General features: G+C 42.8%; 1 protein-coding gene and 1 long non-coding RNA gene across 3 annotated transcripts in view; one reads left to right on the top strand and one right to left on the bottom strand.

The window, feature by feature from the left end:
- Positions 1-22,563, bottom strand: part of LOC311144912 — a 173,706-nt gene that overhangs the window by 44,974 nt on the left and 106,169 nt on the right. The window lies entirely within an intron of this gene.
- The window catches only part of LOC311144975 (uncharacterized protein), a 74,186-nt gene that overhangs the window by 30,013 nt on the left and 21,610 nt on the right, over positions 1-22,563 (top strand). The window contains exon 4 of one of the 2 annotated variants that reach the window (XM_084181175.1): positions 5,101-6,290. The exons of the other annotated variant lie outside the window; for it this stretch is intronic. Within the exon in view, the coding sequence (XP_084037301.1) occupies positions 5,101-6,053 (953 nt within the window). The 3' untranslated portion in view covers positions 6,054-6,290. Of the gene's footprint in view, positions 1-5,100; positions 6,291-22,563 lie in introns of those variants that run through there. 2 annotated transcript variants of the gene reach the window in all.

Below are 22,563 nucleotides of genomic sequence, written 5' to 3'. Positions count from 1 at the left end.
TATTAAAAATCAAAGTTCTTCCAGAGTTTTTGTAGAATTAAGATTTGACGTTATTTCAATTCGTCAAAGCCCGTGCTGGTCTGCAGAGTAGCCCCATTTTTTTCTCTCTCTCTTCCCCAGCTATATAGTCCCATTCACATCTCTTCTAGCTCAAAATCCCTCCCTCTTCAGTTTCCCGCTCTCTATCGCTCCGCCCACTTCCTTTGTCTATGAATTCGGCTAAATTCGACTTTCATTCAGTTCAGAATCAATGGTAATGCAATCAATCAATCCCTTATTTTGCAAAAACACTCATGTTTAGTTTAAACTCTGTTCAACCCTGGCCACAGTCTGGTTTCAGTCTCTGATAAAGTAGGACAGCCATGGATTTAAGTAAGAGCGAGCAATTCAACCCTAGGTCAGATTCCCACTTCACACACACACAGTGAAATGAACCAATTAAGTTCCTGCCTAGCAACAGAAAATTCTAACTATACAGTGGGGAGAACAAGTATTTCATACACTGCCGATTTTGCAGGTTTTCCTACTTACAAAGCATGTAGAGGTCTGTAATTTTTATCATAGGTACACTTCAACTGTGAGAGACGGAATCTAAAACGAAAATCCAGAAAATCACATTGTATGATTTTTAAGTAATTAATTTGCATTTTATTGCATGACATAAGTATTTGATCACCTACCAACCATTAAGAATTCCGGCTCTCACAGACCTGTTAGTTTTTTCTTTAAGAAGCCCTCCTGTTCTCCACTCATTACCTGTATTAACTGCACCTGTTTGAACTCGTTACCTGTATAAAAGACACCTGTCCACACACTCAATCAAACAGACTCCAACCTGTCCACAATGGCCAAGACCAGAGAGCTGTGTAAGGACATCAGGGATAAAATTGTAGACCTGCACAAGGCTGGGATGGGCTACAGGACAATAGGCAAGCAGCTTGGTGAGAAGGCAACAACTGTTGGCGCAATTATTAGAAAATGGAAGAAGTTCAAGATGACGGTCAATCACCCTCGGTCTGGAGCTCCATGCAAGATCTCACCTCGTGGGGCATCAATGATCATGAGTAAGGTGAGGGATCAGCCCAGAAATACATGGCAGGACCTGGTCAATGACCTGAAGAGAGCTGGGACCACAGTCTCAAAGAAAACCATTAGTAACACACTACGCCGTCATGGATTAAAATCCTGCAGCGCACGCAAGGTCCCCCTGCTCAAGCCAGCGCATGTCCAGGCCCGTCTGAAGTTTGCCAATGACCATCTGGATGATCCAGAGGAGGAATGGGAGAAGGTCATGTGGTCTGATGAGACAAAAATATAGCTTTTTGGTCTAAACTCCACTCGCCGTGTTTGGAGGAAGAAGAAGGATGAGTACAACCCCAAGATCACCATCCCAACCGTAAAGCATGGAGGTGGAAACATCATTCTTTGGGGATGCTTTTCTGCAAAGGGGACAGGACGACTGCACCATATTGAGGGGAGGATGGATGGGGCCATGTATCGCGAGATCTTGGCCAACAACCTCCTTCCCTCAGTAAGAGCATTGAAGATGGGTCATGGCTGGGTCTTCCAACATGACAACGACCCGAAACACACAGCCAGGGCAACTAAGGAGTGGCTCCGTAAGAAGCATCTCAAGGTCCTGGAGTGGCCTAGCCAGTCTCCAGACCTGAACCCAATAGAAAATCTTTGGAGGGAGCTAAAAGTCTGTATTGCCCAGCGACAGCCCCGGAACCTGAAGGATCTGGAGAAGGTCTGTATGGAGGAGTGGGCCAAAATCCCTGCTGCAGTGTGTGCAAACCTGGTCAAGACCTACAGGAAACGTATGATCTCTGTAATTGCAAACAAAGGTTTCTGTACCAAATATTAAGTTCTGCTTTTCTGATGTATCAAATACTTATGTCATACAATAAAATTCAAATTACTTAAAAATCATACAATGTGATTTTCTGGATTCCGTCTCTCACAGTTGAAGTGTACCTATGATAAAAATTACAGACCTCTACATACTTTGTAAGTAGGAAAACTGTAAAATCGGCAGTGTATCAAATACTTGTTCTCCCCACTGTATGTTCGTGATTAACTCCGTTTTATCTCATAGTCCACTAAAAAATCTCCCTCATTATAACCTACAAAGGTTATAAAATACAATCCATTTTACACAAAGAATGGCAATTATTTTACCTCCATTTTCTCCCCAATTTGGAATATCCAAACATTGACATATTTATTTAAATATTTGAGAGCAGTACATTTAGTGACCAGTACATGGTCTAATAATCACACAAAACAACAACAACACCAATACAATAGATTGCATAGTAAAAACACAGGACAAGGGTAACACTGACACCTTCGATACACCAGAAAGGGGATGAACTGTATTTTTCCAAGGTCGTACGCAATGACAATACAATGTGTGTGCTTTCTGGGACAAAAAAAGCCTCATTGAAGCTCGGTAAATAATTAATTGTAAACATAAATGTGCTCCAAAATATACTTGCTAAATTATTTTACTAAATAAGACATGACCCCTCTCAAGTCTTAAACTGTCTGCGACTAAAAATGGTTCACTAGAACTTACTCCACTAAAATACATAGTGTCTTGTATGGAGGACTAAAAGTGCCACAATTAAATAAATAAATACACCATTAAATAATTACTTAAATGTGTCATTAATTAATTAAAATTAGAATTAAATACATAAATGTGTTATTAAATGTGTCATTAATTAATTCAAATACCGATTCATTTTATGTAAAATACATATATAATAATTTCACTATTTACATTTACATTTCATGGTCCTGCGTTGGAGTGCTTCCTGAATTACTTAAAACTGTCAAACTGACCCATCAAAAGTTGGTAGGCGGAACCTAACGCCTGATTGGTTACCCTCTGCATCAAGCCAAGACAAATCAATTCCGGATAATGTCAGCAGGTCCTGCTTCTACATCCTCTGCTAAGTTTAAAATGTCTCTAACCAACTCCCTGGAAAGTTCACGGAGATCCTCCATTGTCTCTATCCAGGTTGGCCTACTCTACTTCAGACCAAAGCAATGGATCAGACTAGATTCGCGTTAGCCCCGCCCACTGACTTTGATGGGTCAGTTTGACAGTTTTAAGTAATTCATGAATCACTGCAATGCAGGATCATGAAATGTAAATGTAAATAGTGAAATAATTATATATGTATTTTACATAAAATGAATCGGTATTTGAATTAATTAATGATACATTTAATTACACATTTATGTATTTAATTCTAATTTGAATTAATTAATGACACATTTAAGTAATTATTTAATGGTGTATTTATTTATTTAATTGTGGCACTTTTAGTCCTCCATAGTCTTGTGCTTAGCTTGTGGAAATGCAATGTTTTGAATGATCCTGTAAAAAAAAAAAAAACAGCAGCATACCTTGAATCCCACCGCTGGCATACCACCCTGCATCCCACCCTGTATCCCACTGCAGGCTTGCTGTCTGAAGCTAAGCAGGGTTAGACCCTGGATGGGAGACCAGATGCTGCTGGAAGTGATGTTGGAAGGCCAGTAGGAGGCACTATTTCCTCTGGTATAAAAAATATCCCAATCCCCCAGGGCAGTGATTGGGACCATTGCCCTGTGTAGGGGAATGTTAAACAGGTGACCTGACTCTCTGTGGTCACTAAAGATGCCATTGTTAACCCTGGTGTCCTGGCTAAATTCCCAATCTGGCCTTCATACCATCATCCCCTGCTTCCAATTGGCTCATTCATCCCCCCTCCTCTCCCCTGTAACTATTCCCCAGGGGTTTGCTGTAACTGAGAATGTGTTCTCAGTCAACTTACCTGGTAAAAAAACGAAACAGCCTTTTACTATGCAATCTGTATTTCTTCAAAGAAAATTGCATGTTAAAGGTCCAATGCAGCCTTGTTTAAAAACAAAATCTCAATATCAAATCATTTATGGGTAACTATTAAGTACCTTACTGTGATTGTTTTCAATAAAATATTCAAAATAAACAAAAATGTATTCTTAGCAAAGAGCAATTTCTCAAGCAAGAATTTCGCTAGGACTGTCTTGGAGTGGTCTGAGGGGGGAGGGGAAAATTAAAGTTAGCTGTTATTTGCAGAAAGGTTTGGAACTCTCTTTCTTATTGGTCTATTAACGAATCTACCGCCCAGTGATGTCACCAGGCAGGCCAAAACTCCATCACATCAAAACAGGCTGAAATGTCAGGCAGTCTTTTGAAAATGCACTGCGACCTCAATTTGTGCTCTAAATGTGCCCCTTCTGAAAACAATGCTGTCAATTTTATTTTGTGAGTTAACACTATCTGAAAAGTTCAAATGTAGATGATTTCCATTTCCAGGTCACAAGGGATTCCTTCTGTATCTAGCTGTGTGTGCGGAAGTGCCATTTAACTATGTTGATGCGATAAGGATTGCTACAGTGCTTGAAAGAATACACGGGCACTGGCGGGCTTTCTGGGGTCGAAAGGGAACTCAAATAGTTTTGTGTGTGTGTGTGTGTGTTACATGTTCCCATATGTTTCTACTACTGTTAAGTAAGGTGTGTACATCCTGACCATTTGTTTTACGCTATTAAATTGAAGTCTACCCAGTGCTCGATTCTCAAGATAATTTCACATGTAGCCTGCAGAAGAACCTCAGAACTACCTTTCCCATCATCATCCTACTCATGTATCTCTGATGGAGGGGTGATGGGAAGTGTAGTTCTGAAGTTCTTTACATGAAGGGTACTATCTTGGAAACCCAGCGCTGTGTAGAGGCTGCAATTTAAAAAAAGTAATAAATACAATACACACCTTATTTAAACAGCATATTTGAAAATGTAGCACACACAAAAGAAAACCCACCTGAGTTCCGCTTTAAGAGGGTTAAACAAAGTTGTACCTAAACTGCAAATATCGCTATCAACAGTGTTGCTCCCAGCTGCAGTATTCTGAATATGGCACTTACAAAAAGGGAGGAATGTTACCCCTGCTGCTTCTTCATGTATTTTTTTCTGTAGCTGAGCCACCCAGGGAAATCCAAATGTATTTATTTTAACAGTAAATATATATTTGACTAACCTGCATTTTCTCTCTGTCACCAGAAAGTGGGCATTGTGGCTATGACCATGAGAGGGGACCCCATTTCATGAAGTGCCTGAGTAAGCTTTGGGTCGAGGCGGGTTGTAGCCTCAGCACCGACGGTTCTCCAACAAGGAACCCCAGTTTAGTTAATTACTGGAACACATTGACTGTGGGTGAGGTGCGGAGGGACATGGCCAAAATGCCCAGTCAAGATCCATTCTATATAAATCCCATGTGCCAGGAAGATGAGTGCTTCCCTGCCCATGCCACAGTGCTCGCCAGTGACGGGACCAGGAAGACCATGGCTGAGCTGCGCTTGGGGGACAGGGTGCTGGCGGTCGACGCTGCTGGCCGGCCCACCTTCAGCGAGGTCCTCCTGTGGCTGGACCGGCGGAGCGGCTCAAGGGAGCGCTACCTCCTGCTGGACACGGAGGGGTCCGAGGAGCCCCTGTACATCACGCCTGACCATGTTCTCTTCATCGCCCCCGACAACGCAACAACCACCGCCTTGGCCAGCGACGCACGCAGGGTCCCGGTGTTCGCCAAAGATGTCCTCCCGGGCCACCTGGTCTACCTGCATGACCCCAGCACCGGATCACTGGAGGCCAAACGCGTGACCGAAGTGAGCGAGGCAGAGAGCCTAGGGGCCTACGCTCCCTTGACTGTGGAGGGGAACCTTGTGGTGGACGGACGCCTAGTTTCCTGCTACACCCTGCAGTGCCGGCAGCATCTCGCTCACCTCACCTTTGTCCCCTACAGGCTCATCCACGCCCTGCGCTCCTTCCTCCCTCTCCTCGGAGACCTGCTTCTGGCCCCCCCGCGGCAGGGTCAGGAAGACCAGGAAGGTATGCACTGGTACGCCAGCGCCTGGTACCAGCTGGGCCTGTGGATGGGGTATCCATTCGGTGAGACGTGCTATCCCAACGAACTGCAGAGGTACCACTACCCCAGACCTACCTCTGATCCGCTGTGAAGGCTGCCCACCTAAACTCCTCCACAGTCAGATATCAAGATATATAGAAGGATTAGACTGATTATTATTCATTTCTTCAATAAACTAAGGTACCAGTGAGGATCTCCTACACTGGATAACTTGTTACAGCTGTTGATAAGTCATTGATAATAATCTGCCAATTTTTTAAACGTCATTACCATTAAGATATAAGGGAGATCATAGCTATATTCAATAAAATTCACATGTTTAACCCTTTTTCATGGTTGGTGTCTTTTTCATGGATTTGTCCAAAATCTTGTGACATAAAACATTTATTCTCTGTCCTTGCATTTATGGCAGTGTAAGTTGTCGTTATATCATACATTAACAATTAATCAGTTAAATTAGACATTGAACTGGAAAGCTGTAAGAATCCTGGATCTAGCTGTCAGACAGTTTTTTTTTTGTATAGAGATCTCAGAAATGCAGTGGAACTATGAAACATTTCATTTTAGAATTTTATCTCCTTATGTTAGGGGGTGAAAACAATTTTCATGGGCACACAAATCTAAAATTATGTATGCGATTGCAAAATCGAATGCTTCTAACAGAAAGAGTCACCTTACCTTGATCCTTAAAACCTAAAATCGATACTGTCATTAACGTGGTTATGCATAATACTTGTTGGATGCCATTTGGTGTCCAGCTGATTAGTGACACTGTATTATTTTCACACATCATCATCTGATCCAGCAAGGAATTTTCCACATGACAGTCAAGTGACGAACAGCTGTTGTGATAGAACAACAGCCCAAGTGCTGGAAAAAAAGGTGTTGGCGAGGAGTGTCTCATTCGTTTCGCTGGTGAAGACAGTTGTGCCTGGATCCATGTTGGATCTAATATCCCTAGAGAATTAATGCTGATCATCTGTTGTTGTCTGCTTGATTTACAGCAGGGTCTCGTTAGATTTAACAGGGAAAGCATCAAGGTAATGACTTCATGTTTTCATATGTTTTTGTGCCTCGGATTGGACACCAAGTCTACTCTGCCAAATTGAGTAGGATGGACTATTGTGTAACACCCAACGCTCTTCCTATTAATTATTCTGCATAGAATGGCAACAAATGACATACCTTAGCCTAGTGGGCTTCTTCACAATATAATAATCTGATAATGAAATAACATGTTACACCTGCGATTCTATACAATATACAAGGGGCCTGAAGTAGCCTACTTGAATATGGAGCTCAGAAATTAAAGTAGGCTACTGGAATAGGTCTACCTTGAAAAAAAACATATCCTCAATTTGGTGCTTGAAAAGTCTTTGTAATTATTGTAGTCAATTTGTAAGTTCCCCTGCTCCCTTATAATTATCCATGATTTCATTTTTGATCCGTTTTTGTGAGAGATGTGGCCATAGCAGCTGGAAGTTGGGGTCCAGCAGCACCCCCTAAAAAATCGGAATAAAATATATTTATGAATGGCCACTTCTGTTTGTTTCCCCCACTGTAATTGGAGGGTTTTGCCCGACTCTGTTGCGCTAAAACCATGTGCGGTTATTATGAGGATGACAACTTCTAATGTTGGCTTCAATTGGCTTTCCATATTCCTATAAGTACACATGTGGAACTTCATAAAAATTCATTTTATTTTTTGTTTTAAACCATTTTGAAATGTTGATCCCAATGTCACACATTGGCCCCATTATTTATAGAAATACCCTTATCTAGGGCGACTTACATTTGTTGAAATTCAATCACATTATTTGACATACAATTACCCATTCATACAGTTGGGTTTTTACTGGACCAATCTAAGTAAAGCACCTTGCACAAGGGTACCCCTGATAATCAGTGCCTTCCATTTTCTCTTGAGCTCAGTGTATTTTTTTGTCTTCCATGCAACCAAAAATAAAAAAACAAAACCACAACTTGTGTTATGGTATGGTACAGAATCTTTAATTTGACACATTTAGCAAGTTTACTGTGTATTTCTCATTAAGTTGTATCTCAATTAAAACCCCTTATAAACTCTAAAGAACCACCATGCAGTATAGTGTATAAAACAAGTACAATTTATTACTTGCAGATATATTACTTGCAGTGTGTACTTGTCTTGTACACTAAAACTATGTGCTCTGTCATATGTATAACGACACAGGATGAGACCCAGATGCAGACACAGGAGGCAGATGGTTCGAGTCTCTGATATTTATTCAAATACAAGGGGCAGGCAGGAGGCAGAAGTTCGTAAACCAGGTCTGAGTCCGAAAGGTACAGGGCGCCAGGCGGGCTCAGTGTCAGGGCGCCAAGCGGGCTCAGTGTCAGGGCAGGCGGGCTCAGTGTCAGGGCAGGCGGGCTCAGTGTCAGGGCAGGCGGGCTCAGTGTCAGGGCAGGCGGGCTCAGTGTCAGGGCAGGCGGGCTCAGTGTCAGGGCAGGCGGGCTCAGTGTCAGGGCAGGCGGGCTCAGTGTCAGGGCAGGCGGGCTCAGTGTCAGGGCAGGCGGGCTCAGTGTCAGGGCAGGCAGGTCGGAACCGGGAGGACTAGAAAAAAACAGGCGTACGGAACAACACGCTGGTAGGCTTGACGAGACAAGACGAACTGACAACAGGCAGACAGAAAACACTGGTATAAATACACAGGGGATAATGGGAACAAATGGGAGACACCTGGTGTGGGGTGGAGACAAGCACAAGACAGGTGAAACAGATCAGGGTGTGACAATGTTAGTATAGACACATACAGGTAACTGCCAAAATAATGGAACCATTTGAGTAAATGAGGAATAGCAGTAGTAGGTTTTATTGGTTTCTCGCAGTGATAAACTGAATTGTCCACCAATTTACAATCATATATCATAATCATATATACTTTTCAAATAGTAAAATCCTAAACTAGCAAAACACTTAACATAATTCAATGTGGTCTTCTGTAGCTCAGCTGGTAGAGCACGGCGCTCGTAATGCCAAGGTAGTGGGTTCGATCCCCGGGACCACCCATACATAGAAAAATAAAAAATGTATGCACGCGTGACTGTAAGTTGCTTTGGATAAAAGCGTCTGCTAAATGGCATATTATTATTATATTATAATGGTTAAATATGCAATGTATACAAAACAACAACACTACAAGGACAAGGTTAGGGGTGGCAGCTTTAGAAAAGGCATGTTTAGAGTTCTTAGGAAGGCATTTCCCCTGAGCTATATTTTTATTTTATTTTACCTTTATTTAACTAGGCAAGTCAGTTAAGAACAAATTCTTATTTACAATGACGGCCTACACCGGCCAAAACGCGGACGACGCTGGGCCAACTGTGAGCCGCCCTGTGGGACTCCCAATCATGGTGTATGCATTGATCAGTTTAGTGAAGTATGGAATGGGAGAGTTCTGACAGTGGCCTGTGCGTGTTATGGGAGTGTTCAGTTTTGTGGCTGTTGCAGGTTGCCCGTCCAGTAATCTGCTCTCTGGTTGGATGGAGCCGTTGCCCGTCCAGTAATCTGCTGTCTGGTTGGATGGAGCCGTTGCCCGTCCAGTAATCTGCTGTCTGGTTGGATGGAGCCGTTGCCCGTCCAGTAATCTGCTCTCTGGTTGGATGGAGCCGTTGCCCGTCCAGTAATCTGCTGTCTGGTTGGATGGAGCCGTTGCCCGTCCAGTAATCTGCTGTCTGGTTGGATGGAGCCGTTGCCCGTCCAGTAATCTGCTGTCTGGTTGGATGGAGCCGTTGCCCGTCCAGTAATCTGCTGTCTGGTTGGATGGAGCCGTTGCCCGTCCAGTAATCTGCTGTCTGGTTGGATGGAGCCGTTGCCCGTCCAGTAATCTGCTGTCTGGTTGGATGGAGCCGTTGCCCGTCCAGTAATCTGCTCTCTGGTTGGATGGAGCCGTTGCCCGTCCAGTAATCTGCTCTCTGGTTGGATGGAGCCGTTGCCCGTCCAGTAATCTGCTCTCTGGTTGGATGGAGCCGTTGCCCGTCCAGTAATCTGCTCTCTGGTTGGATGGAGCCGTTGCCCGTCCAGTAATCTGCTCTCTGGTTGGATGGAGCCGTTGCCCGTCCAGTAATCTGCTCTCTGGTTGGATGGAGCCGTTGCCCGTCCAGTAATCTGCTCTCTGGTTGGATGGAGCCGTTGCCCGTCCAGTAATCTGCTGTCTGGTTGGATGGAGCCGTTGCCCGTCCAGTAATCTGCTGTCTGGTTGGATGGAGCCGTTGCCCGTCCAGTAATCTGCTGTCTGGTTGGATGGAGCCGTTGCCCGTCCAGTAATCTGCTCTCTGGTTGGATGGAGCCGTTGCCCGTCCAGTAATCTGCTGTCTGGTTGGATGGAGCCGTTGCCCGTCCAGTAATCTGCTCTCTGGTTGGATGGAGCCGTTGCCCGTCCAGTAATCTGCTCTCTGGTTGGATGGAGCCGTTGCCCGTCCAGTAATCTGCTCTCTGGTTGGATGGAGCCTTTGCCCGTCCAGTAATCTGCTCTCTGGTTGGATGGAGCCGTTGCCCGTCCAGTAATCTGCTCTCTGGTTGGATGGAGCCAGTCTGCAAACTGGGAGTTCTGCAGGGATTTAGCAAATGTCAGTCAGATCTGCTCCCGTCTGCTCTCCAAGGACATGATTCCGAGGGTTCACACAAGTGTGGTTCATGAGTTAATGAAGCAATTAACATCCTATCATGCATAAAAATGCTGGGAAGGCCATTACTTTGGCTACAATGGCTATGCCCCCATAGGATGAAAATGCCCTCATCCACAGGGCACAAGTGGTCACTGAATGGTTTGCTGAGCATGAAAACATGAAAACGATGTAAACCATATGCGATGGCCGTCTCTGTCAAGCTGACGGGACCCCCCAATGGGGTCTGGGCGTGTGTACCATTGTTGGACTAGCGGGCATGGTTAATTGCAGACCGGCAGTAATATACCCATCTATGGTGCACTGAATAAGCTGGACAGGGGCAACAGCTAGGCTATTCTTGGTTTCAGGTTTATCACTGTGAATCCAGGAAACCACGATAGGGAAGACAAATGCCAGAACTTATGACCGGGTTTCGCTTGCTTAATTGTGTCAAAGAGTCACACACTACAAAAACTGATACAGCGTCAAGCTAATTAATTTTCATGTCAAAGATCGAATGTTATGCGCAGTGTGCTCTGTTTACACAAGCAGGAGAGAGAGAGAGGTAGCACTCCTAGAAACCCCACTATATTATCTACCAAATTCCCCCTCACTACCTGTAATCGTTGCCGGCTGCCGTACCCAGCAGCGACCAACATCCTCCCCCGTTAGGATGAGTGCACCGTGACTACGGAGCTCATCGTTCGTCCCAATACCTTCCTCCTCTCTCGGCTCTGCCTCGTAAAGGACTTTCCAGTCTCATGCAGAGGAGCCAAGTAGCCACAGCCAATCACTGTGACATAAAACGATAGAGCAGAGGGTTAAACACAGGCACCTTAATTGGGGAGGTCAGGCTCGTGGTAATGACTAGGGCGGAATCAGTGGAATGGTATCAAATACATCCATTCCATTTAATAATAATATGCCATTTAGCAGACGCTTTTATCCAAAGCGACTTACAGTCATGCGTGCATACATTTTTGTTTATGGGTGGTCCCGGGGATCGAACCCACTACCTTGGCGTTACAAGCGCGGTGCTCTACCAGCTGAGCTACTTTCCGGCCATTATTATGAGCCGTCCTCCCCTCAAAAGCCTCCACTGGGGTTAAACTGTCGTACCCATCACGCCAGTCTCTCAGCCTCAAAGTATATTGTGTGACAGAGGTTCTGACAGTATGTGACACTGTAACAGGTTGTTATCAATAAAACATCACAATAAGGTGCAGAGCATTCGATTTGCCTGCTGGGGGGGCAAGGAAACCCCCAGCTCCACTAAAACCATTGACAAATATGTGCCGTTTTCAAGGGATTGTTAAATATGAACTATTCAGTTGTAATATCATCACCTCTTGAAGAGCATAGTCAGAACTACACATTATTCCACATTTAGCGCTATCATCAGAGTAAAACAGCAAGTAACTGGATGCTTTTCATCTTCAGTAAACATCCATTGATCATATCATTTCAGATACGTGAGGGTAGCCTCACGATATCTCTCAATATTGGCCACCATTAATTGGATATGTAAGTGATACACTGAACAAAAATATAAACGCAACATGCACCACATAAAGAAATCAGTCAATTTAAATAAATTCATTAGCCCCTGATCTATGGATTTCACATGACTGGGAATACAGATATGCATCTGTTGGTCACAGATACATTTATAGTCATTTAGCAGACGCTCTTATCCAGAGCGACTTACAGTTAGTGAGTGCATACATTTTCATACTGGCCCCCCGTGGGAAACGAACCCACAACCCTGGCGTTGCAAGCGCCATGCTCTACCAACTGAGCAACAGGGGACTACCTTAAAAAAAGGTAGGGGCGTGGATCAGAAAACCAGTCAGTATCTGGTGTCACCACCATTTGCCTCATGCAGCGCGACACATCTCCTTCGCATAGAGTTGATCAGGCTGTTGATTGTGGCCTGTGGAATGTTGTCCCACACCTCTTCACTGGCTGTGTGAAGTTGCTGGATATTGGCAGGAACATGCTGTTGTACACGTCGATCCAGAGCATCCCAAACATGCTCAATGGGTGACATGTCTGGTGAGTATGTAGAACTTGGACATTTTCAGCTTCCAGGAATTGTATACAGATCCTTGCGACATGGTGCATTATCATGCTGAAACATGAGGTGATTGCGGCGGATGTATGGCACAACAATGGGCCTCAGGATCTTATCACGGTATCTCTGTGCATTCAAATCAAATCAAATATAGCTTTATTTATACAGCATATTTCAGACATGGAATGCAACGCATTGTGCTTCACAGGAAGACATAAAAAAAACAAAAAAAAAAAACATAAATATTTACTACACAACAAACATTAGATGATAAAAAACAAAAGAAAACACAAAAAACTGAATTACTAAAAAACACCGTAAGGAAAAGCAAAGCTAAAAAGGTTTGTTTTAAGATCTCTTTTATAAAAATGTCCACAGTTTTGGCCCCCCTCAGGTTTTCTGGCAGGCTATACCAGAGGCTGGGGGCATAATAACTAAAGGCTGCCTCCCCATGCCTCTTGGTCCTAGGCTTTGGGATAGTTAAAAGGCCAGTGCCAGAGGACCTGAGGGACCTACTGGGTACATAACTTAAAAGCATGTATGTCATGTATTGGGGTGCACAATCGTGGATTGATTTCAAAAAAACCAATAGAAGAATCTTAAAATGAATTCTAAAACTCACAGGCAGCCAGTGCAGAGACCTTAAAACCGGTGTAATGTGTGCTCTCCGTCTGGTCTTGGTCAGTACCCGTGCTGCATCATTCTGTATGTTTTGCAGTTGACCAATGGCTTTCTTGGGTAGACCAGACAGGAGAGCATTACAGTAGTCTATTTTTTAAAATTAAACATTTTAACTTTATTTAACTAGGCAAGTCAGTTAAGACCAAATTCTTATTTACAATGACGGCCTACCAAAAAGCAAAAGGCCTCCTGCGTGGACGGGGGATAAAAAAAATATATATATAAAGTCGGGGTGTAACGATCCATCTACTACATCGATGTATCGATTTATATTCCTATGATCCAACTACATCGATCTGTGCTCGGCGAGTTGGCCTTTTGACAACATATATCAATCTAACATCGTTTTAAAATGTAATAAATCGATTGTATCGATACTAGGAAATAACCCATTGGATTTAAGCACGTCAGACTTTATATGGATGTTTTTTCTTAGCACTTTTAATGATAAAGGCTTTAAACAGTACTCGATTCAGTCTGCCTATCCGTGACGTCATCGCCCCGCGCCAGCAGCAGCGCAAAGGCGCAAAGACAACAAAACATAGCATGGCGGACGACAGAGGAGAAGCCGACGAGCGAGAAATTATCAAGCCACCATTGCGGTCCTTACAAGAAACAGGAATCTAGGACTTCACCTGCACTGTCCAGTATCCAGGTATTTATTTCAGTCACACTGGTTGAATTTTTGGCTAAAAGGTTACTGAATCGATTTCAAGTCACTGAATCGTTTCGGATCGTATCGTTCTAAATGAACCAATATCGTCCTTGAATCGTATCGACAACCACGAATCGTGATACAAATCGAATCGTTGTTAAAACGAATCGTTACACCCCTAATATAAAGGACAAAACCCACATCACGACAAGAGAGACACCACAACACTATATAAAGCGAGACCTAAGACAACAACACAACATGACAACAACATGGTAGCAACACAACATGGCAGCAGCACAACATGGCAGCAGCACAACATGGTAGCAGCACAACATGGTAGAAACACAACATGGTAGCAGCACAACATGGTAGCAACACAACATGGCAGCAGCACAACATGGTAGCAGCACAACATGGTAGCAGCACAACATGGTAGCAGCACAACATGTTAGCAGCACAACAGGGTAGCAGCACAACATGGTAGTAACACAACATGGTAGCAGCACAACATGGCAGCAGCACAACATGGTAGCAGCACAACATGGTAGCAGCACAACATGGTAGCAGCACAACATGTTAGCAGCACAACATGGTAGCAACACAACATGTTAGCAGCACAACATGGTAGCACCACAACATGGTAGCAACACAACATGGTAGCAGCACAACATGGCAGCAGCACAACATGGTAGCAGCACAACATGGTAGCAACACAACATGTTAGCAGCACAACATGGTAGCACCACAACATGGTAGCAACACAACATGGTAGCAGCACAACATGGTAGCAGCACAACATGGTAGCAGCACAACATGGCAGCAGCACAACATGGTAGCAGCACAACATGGTAGCAACACAACATGGTAGCAGCACAACATGGCAGCAGCACAACATGGTAGCAGCACAACATGGTAGCAGCACAACATGTTAGCAGCACAACATGGTAGCAGCACAACATGGTAGCAACACAACATGTTAGCAGCACAACATGGTAGCACCACAAATATGGTACAAACATTATTGGGCACAGACAACAGCACAAAGGGCAAGAAGGTAGAGACAACAATACATCACGCAAAGCAGCCACAACTGTCAGTAAGAGTGTCCATGATTGAGACTTTGAATGAAGAGATGGAGATAAAACTGTTCAGTTTGAGTGGTTTTTTTCAGCTCGTTCCAGTCGCTAGCTGCAGCGAACTGAAAAGAGGAGCGACCCAGGGATGTGTGTGCTTTGGGGACCTTTAACAGAATGTGACTGGCAGAATGGATGTTGTATGTGAAGGATGAGGGCTGCAGTAGGTATCTCAGGTAGATAGGGGGACGTGAGGCCTAAGAGGGTTTTATAAATAAGCATCAACCACTGGGTCTTGCGTTGGGTATACAGACATGACCAGTTTACAGAGTGCAATGATGTGTCCTACAATGAGAGTTGGTGGCAAACCTGATGGCCGAATGGTAAAGCACATCTAGTATGGGTAGGATGGTTATCTGAATCAGGGTTAGTTTGGCAGCTGGGGTGAAAGAGGAGCGATTACGACAGAGGAAACCAAGTCTAGATTTAACCTTAGTCTGCAGCTTGGATATGTGCTGAGAGAAGGACAGTGTACCATCTAGCCATACTCTCAAGTACTTGTAGGTGAGGTGACTACCTCAAGCTCTAAACCATTGACAACTGCATGCCATTTTCAAGGGATTGTTAAATCTCCCCACACCAGTGGGGCAGTCTTCTTACCGAACCACATGACCTTTGTTTTGGAGGTGTTCAGAACAAGGTCAAGGGCAGAGAAAGCTTGTTGGAGACTAAGGAAGCTTTGTTGTAGAGGGTTTAACACAACATCCGGGGACGGGCCAGCTGAGTATAAAACTGTATCATATGGATGAGAGAGCTTCCTACTACCTGAGCTATGTTGTTGATGTAAATTGAGAAGAGCGTGGGGCCTAGGAGTGAGGCTTGGGATACTCCTTTGGTGATGTCGTGGAAAATTATCACTATACTTATTAAAAATCAAAGTTCTTCCAGAGTTTTTGTAGAATCAAGATAGACTTTATTACGTAGAGCAACAAAAGCCGAGCTGGTCTGCAGAGCAACTAATTCACAACACTCGGCCCTCAGTTTATATATAATGTCCATTCCTGCTCATTTTACATAGCTTTTAGCTTAAACCGTCCCAGTTCAGTTCTCCACCATTGTTTCCAAACGTTCATCTTTTGACCGCTCCGCCCACTCTCTTAATTTATGATAGTGGCGAAATCTGACTCCTCTTATATTTATTTAGTTTGGATACAATGGTGGCCAAACCAAACTTTCTCATGTAAAAAATAACAGAGCCACCACCTGGCTCTGCTCTGTTTATTCCAAAACATACCAATCGATACTTAAATATGGTTTAAACATAGCAGATCCATAACCCATTCTCAACCATATACATTTAAGACATTCCTAACACATTGCCTCATACATAACAGTATAATCAATCAAGAGCCATTTCCTGACTCTGGCTCAGACTCCCTCCTTGTGTACCACTCGGTACCACACTCCACATCACTTAGTCTTATTGCTTCATCCTCCGTACCATTCTGTACCACACTCTGTCTTTTTATAATTAACTATATTTTAATCTTTATAGTCTAGAAAGATTTACCATGTCTTTATAATTAGCTATATTTTAATCTTTATAGTCTAGAAATATTTACTATTTTTAACCTATGGTCTGATCTTGGGTACCACTCGGTACCATGGCTATGTATGTTCTACTGAAAAAATATCCAACAGTGATAGGCAGTGGCTGAGACAGCAGATCTTCTGACTTTGTACACTGCACTCTTTGAGAGAGGTAGTTAGCAAACCAGGCAAAGACCCCTCAGAGACACCAATACTCCTTAGCCGGCCCACAAGGATGGAATTGTCTACCGTATCAAAAGCTTTAGCTAAGTCAATAAAAAATAGCAGCACAACATGTATTAGAATCAAGGGCAATGGTGACATAATTTAGGACCTTTTAAGGTTGCAGTGACACATCCATAACCTGAGCGGAAACCAGATTACCTACCAGAGAGAATACTATAGACATCAAGAAAGCCAGTCAGTTGATTATTGACAAGTTTTTACAACACTTTTGATAAACAGGTGCAAGATAGAAATTGGCCTTTAACAGTTAGGATCAGCTTGATCTCCCCCTTTTTTTTAAAAGACGTACCGTGGCTGCCTTCCAAGCAATGGGAACCTCCCCAGAGAGGAGAGACAGGTTAAAAAGGTCAGAGACAGGCTCTGCAATGATAGGGGCTGCAACCTTAAAGAAGAGAGGAGCTAAACCATCTGACCCAGAGGTTTTTTTGGGTCAAGGTTAAGGAGCTCCTTTAGCACCTCAGACTCAGTGACCTGCAGGACGAAACTTTGTAGCGGGGCAGGGGAAAAGAGGGAGGAGCATCGGGGCTAGTCACATTAGAAGGGCTGGGAGATGAGGAAATGTTGGACGGGCAAGGAGGCATGAAGGAGTCAAATAGGAATCCTGACTTAATGAAGTGGTGATTAAAGAGCTCAGCCATGCGCTCCTTGTCAGTAACAACCACATCATCAACATTAAGGGGCATGGGGAGCTGTGAGGAGGAGGGTTTATTCTCCAGGTCTTTAACCGTTTTCCAGAACTTCTTGGTGTTAGACCCACAGAGAGAGAACTGCTCCTTAAAGTAACTAACATTAGCCTTACTGATAGCCTGAGTGCACTTATTTCTCATTTGCCTGAACGAGAGCCAGTCAGCCTGAGTAAGCGTGTACCGAGCCTTTCGCCAAATGGTGTTCTTGAGGTGGAGTAACTCTGCCAGATCACGGTCAAACCAGGGGCTGAACCTGTTTTGAATTCTCATTTTCTCTATGGGTCAAGCCTACTTGTAACAAAAGCATGGATGAGTCTCTCCTTTATCAGCCTGAGAGAGAACCGGCCGCACCTTGGCAATGTTCCTCAGGTGGTAAAAAGCTATTTTGGTCACATTTCCTAATGTGTGCTTCGAAATTTAGAATCTAAAGTAACACCTGGGTTTTTTACCTGGTGTTTCATCTTTATTGCCTGTGCATTAAAATGTGCGGCCAGATTCTCTCTCTGTGCTTTGGCCCCAACAATAAGAACCTCGGTCTTGTCCTAATTTAGCTGGAGGAAGTTGTGAACCATCCAAGTATTTAAATCACTAATACGGTCTAATAATTTATCCGTGGGGCTAAAGTCCTCTGGTGACACAGACATTTAAAGTTGTGTATTGTCTGCGTAGCAGTGAAAATCAATGCTGTGCTTTCTGATACCGCTGCTAAGGGGTAACATATAGAAACTGAACAGTACCAGAGCCAAAATCGAACCTTGTGGAACGCCACATGCAATATGTATTTTCTCTGAGTTATGTTCACCAAGGGTGACAAAAAACTCTCGACCGGTTAAATAGGTCCTAAACCAATTTTGAACTAGAACTGCGAGGCCAACCCACCTCTCCAGTCTGTCCAGAAGGACGTCATGGTAAACAGTGTCGAATGCAGCACTTAAATCCTCTAAGATCATTTGGCTCTAAGATCATTTACCTAAGGCTGTCTCTGAGCTGTGGTGGGCACGAAAACCAGATTGGAATTTTTAAATAATATGGTTGGCACTTAAAACATCATTTAGCTGTTTGAAACCCAATTTATCCAGAATTTTGCTTAAGAATGGAAGGTTGGAGATTGGCCGAACATTGCTAAGAGCTGAAGAATCTAGATTACTTTTCTTCAGAAGGGGTTTCACCATAGCAGTTTTGAGTGCAGTGGGGAAAGTGCCTGTGAACAGGGAATGATTAACAATAGCTTACACTTCTTCAGATATGCAATTAAAAACTGTTTTGAAGAAGGTGGTGGGGATAGGATCGAGAAGGCAGGTAGAAGGCTTAAGTTGTGATATCACTTTCCTGAGCATGTCTGTGTCAACCAGGGGGAATACATCCACTTTGTGCCCTTTGCGTGGTAGGCTAGGGCACATATCATCAAACTTCTCATCGGGTCTTGTTTGACTGATACACAGCCTTATCTCTGAAATATGCCACAAACTCAGCACATTTAGATGTGGAGGAAAGTTCACATAGGTTTGAGGGGGTAGGATTTATCAGGCCATCAAATTGCCATCGATAGAATGCAATATTGTTCATTGTCCGTAGCTTATGCCTGCCCATACCATACCCCACCGCCACCATGGGGCACTCTGTTCACAACGTTGACATCAGCAAACCGCTCACCCACACAACGCCATACACTCTGTCTGACATCTGCCCGGTACAGTTGAAACCCAGGATTAATTTGTGAAGAGCACACTTCTCCAGCCATCAGAGGTGCATCTGCCCACTGAAGTCGGTTACGACACCGAACTGCAGTCAGGTCAAGACCCTGGTGGGAATGACGAGCACGCAGATGAGCTTCCCTGAGATGGTTTCTGACAGTTTGTGCAGAAATTTTTCGCTTGTGCAAACTCACAGTTTCATCAGCTGTCCGGGTGGCTGGTCTCAGATGATCCTGCAGGTGAAGAAGCCGGATGTGGAGGTCGTGGGCTGGTGTGGTTACACGTGGTCTGCGAGGCCGGTTGGATATACTGTCAAATTCTCTAAAATGACGTTGGAAGAGGCTTATGGTAGAGAAGTTAACAATTACATTATCTGGCAACAGCTCTGGTGGACATTCCTGCAGTCAGCATGCCAATTGCACTCTCCCTCATCATTTTTGACATCGGTGGCATTGTGTTGTGTGACAAAACTCAACATTTTAGAGTGGCCTTTTATTGTCCCCAGCACACGGTGCACCTGTGTAATGATCATGCTGTTTAATCAGCTTCTTGATATGACACACCTGTCAGGTGGATGGATTATCTTGGCAAAGGAGAAATGCTCACTAACAGGGATGTAAACAAATTTGTGCACCAAATTTGAGAGAAATAAGCTTTTTAATATTTTATTTTTTATCAATTAGTATATTTGAGTTTAACCATAATATTTGTTCTGTCTTTTCTGGTGGATTAAACTGAAATTGCAACCAGCTTTCTATTGCTTGTTTTAAAAATAGTGATATTTTGGAGAAAGTGAAAAGTGAAAGATTGAAATCTGAATTAAGGGAAAAAGGCCATTCTTGAACATGGGGTGAGCCATTCTTACTAATCTGCTAGATAACCCGTTTGGATTTAAGTATAGCTTTTGTATGACTAAAGCCTTTAGTGAGAGGTCCAATGCTTTAATATTTAATAATTTCTGCCCTCCAAATTCACATTAATTATATAAATAGGCCCGTTTAATTTAGTCTGGCTTGCTGTTCCAAATAAAGTGGAATAGTTTTTGCTCATATAATTTAAAGAACAAGTCGTCAGGCCATAAGTAAATAGGTAAACTGGGATTTGACTAAATAATTAATCAGGGTGATTTTTCCACAAATAGACAGGTGACGTCTTAGTAAAGTAAAGTACAGATACCCCAGAAAACTACTTAAGTAGTACTTTAAAGTATTTTTCCTTAAGTACTTTATACCACTGCTAACTTTCTATTAAAATGTACTGAAGTGAGATAATTTCTTTATTTCGGGATTTGAATACTGAGTATGTCCACTTCCCCGTCAGACCATTTTATTGGTAAACTACACGGTAATGTAAAAGTTGTATTTTTTTAAACTGTTTTACAGCTGGGGTTACTATACATAACATTAACCAATTGTATAAGAGATTCTCCAAAATTAAAATAGTCCAGGCATTTATATATTCATTCCTATTGTACTTTATCAAAGGCCTTTTCAAAGTCAGCTATGAATACCAGGCTTGGTTTTCCAGATTTTTCATAGTGTTCTATTGTTTCCAGTACTTATATTATCTCCAATGTATCGTCCATGTAAGAAACATGTCTGATTAGGATTAATAATATCCAACAATACCTTTTTAATTCTGTGCGCTATGTGTTTTTCTAGGATATTGGCATCACGACACTGAAGTGTAAGGGGTCTCCAGTTTTTTAAGTGGACTGGATCTTTATATTTACCACCTGTTGGTCCTGTTTCATTAATAGTGAAATCAGACCTTCTTGCTGAGTATCTGATAGTCTATAATTTTTATAGGAGTGGTTAAAACATGCTAATAACGAAACCTTTGAGTACATGTGGCGTGTTGTGCCAGTAACTGAAAGGTCACTGGTTCTAATCTCCGAGCTGACTAGGTGAAAAATCTGTCGATGTGCCCTTGAGCATGGCACTTAACCCTAAATGCTCTGGATAAGAGCGTCTGCTAAATGAATAAAATGTAAATATAAAAAACAATTATATACCTCAACTGGTATGCCATCCAGCCCTGGAGTTTTCCCGGACTTGAAGGCTTTAATTTTATCTAGAAGTTCCTCCTGTGTAATTAGGCCTTCACATGAGTCTGCTAATTCTAAACTATTAATAGAACAAAAAAAAATCCTTACAATTAACTTCAGTTAGTGGAGATAGAGGAGGCTGAAATGAAAACATGTGCTTAAAGTACTTTGCTTCCTCTTTCAAAATATAGTTTGGTGAATCATGGATGACTCTGTCGTTTGTAACAAGTTTCTGTAAATACAATTTTTGGTAGCATTTCTATGTTGAATTTGATTTATAATAATTTGGTGCATTTTCCCCTCATATTCCATCCAGTTCACTTTATTTTTTATAATATATTACACTTGATATTTCTTGAATAAGTTCCTCCATTTCATTTAGGTTTTCCTCTTACTTATTCTGTGCCTCTGTTACAGTTTTTATTGCTATCTATCTGTACTGTTAGTTCCTCTATTTCCTTTTTTAAGATGAACTATTTTGACCTAAATAGTTTTGGTTTTAAAGATGAGTATTGAATTGCATGCCCTCTAAAGGACATGTAAAAGTGTCCCATACAATAAGGGGATCTGCTGTACCTATTGTGAGGTTCTATTTTCTAATAATTGGATTGAAGTGATGAATAGTTTAGAAGGAATCCACTAATGATAAGCATAGGTTTGTACTATACTGATATAAATTGTTTCACATAACAGGCTGTGATTCATGTGAGGAACGTTAGGGGCTAGGATGAGATAAAACTTGTATTTCTTATAGATAAGACTTGTATTTCTCACAGATACGAACACTGCCTCTTTGTTGTCTGTGAACCGTCCTTGAACGTAGTACAGTGGAATGGTGTCTTTTGGGTGCTGACTCCACAGGTTGTTATGATAAACTTATGCCTGGCAACAGTGTGCAACAGGGATGCGCCGAGGGTTTGTGACCAACCCGTGCGCCAACGGATTGGCTGAGTAAGTCTAAACCACGCTCAGTCTACTCTGATTGGCCAACAGAGAGGTGGGAACTCTCTCTCTCTGTCAGAGTATTTGAGGAAGAACCTGTAACAATGGATCAGTTCTCTGTCTGCCCTGCGTGGTATTTCAGTGGACCCGTATATACGAACCATCATACTTATCATACATACATTTTGCATATAATAAATTTAGCTTGGATTGAATATCTCTTGATTATGTTTTTTCTTATTCCAATACCAGATTTTGAATTA

This window comes from Coregonus lavaretus (assembly GCF_964263955.1).
Source record: "Coregonus lavaretus genome assembly, chromosome: 17".
Classification (NCBI taxonomy): domain Eukaryota; kingdom Metazoa; phylum Chordata; class Actinopteri; order Salmoniformes; family Salmonidae; genus Coregonus; species Coregonus lavaretus.
The sequence above is the reverse complement of the archived record's forward strand: the minus strand, read 5'-3'. Positions and strand labels throughout refer to the sequence as shown.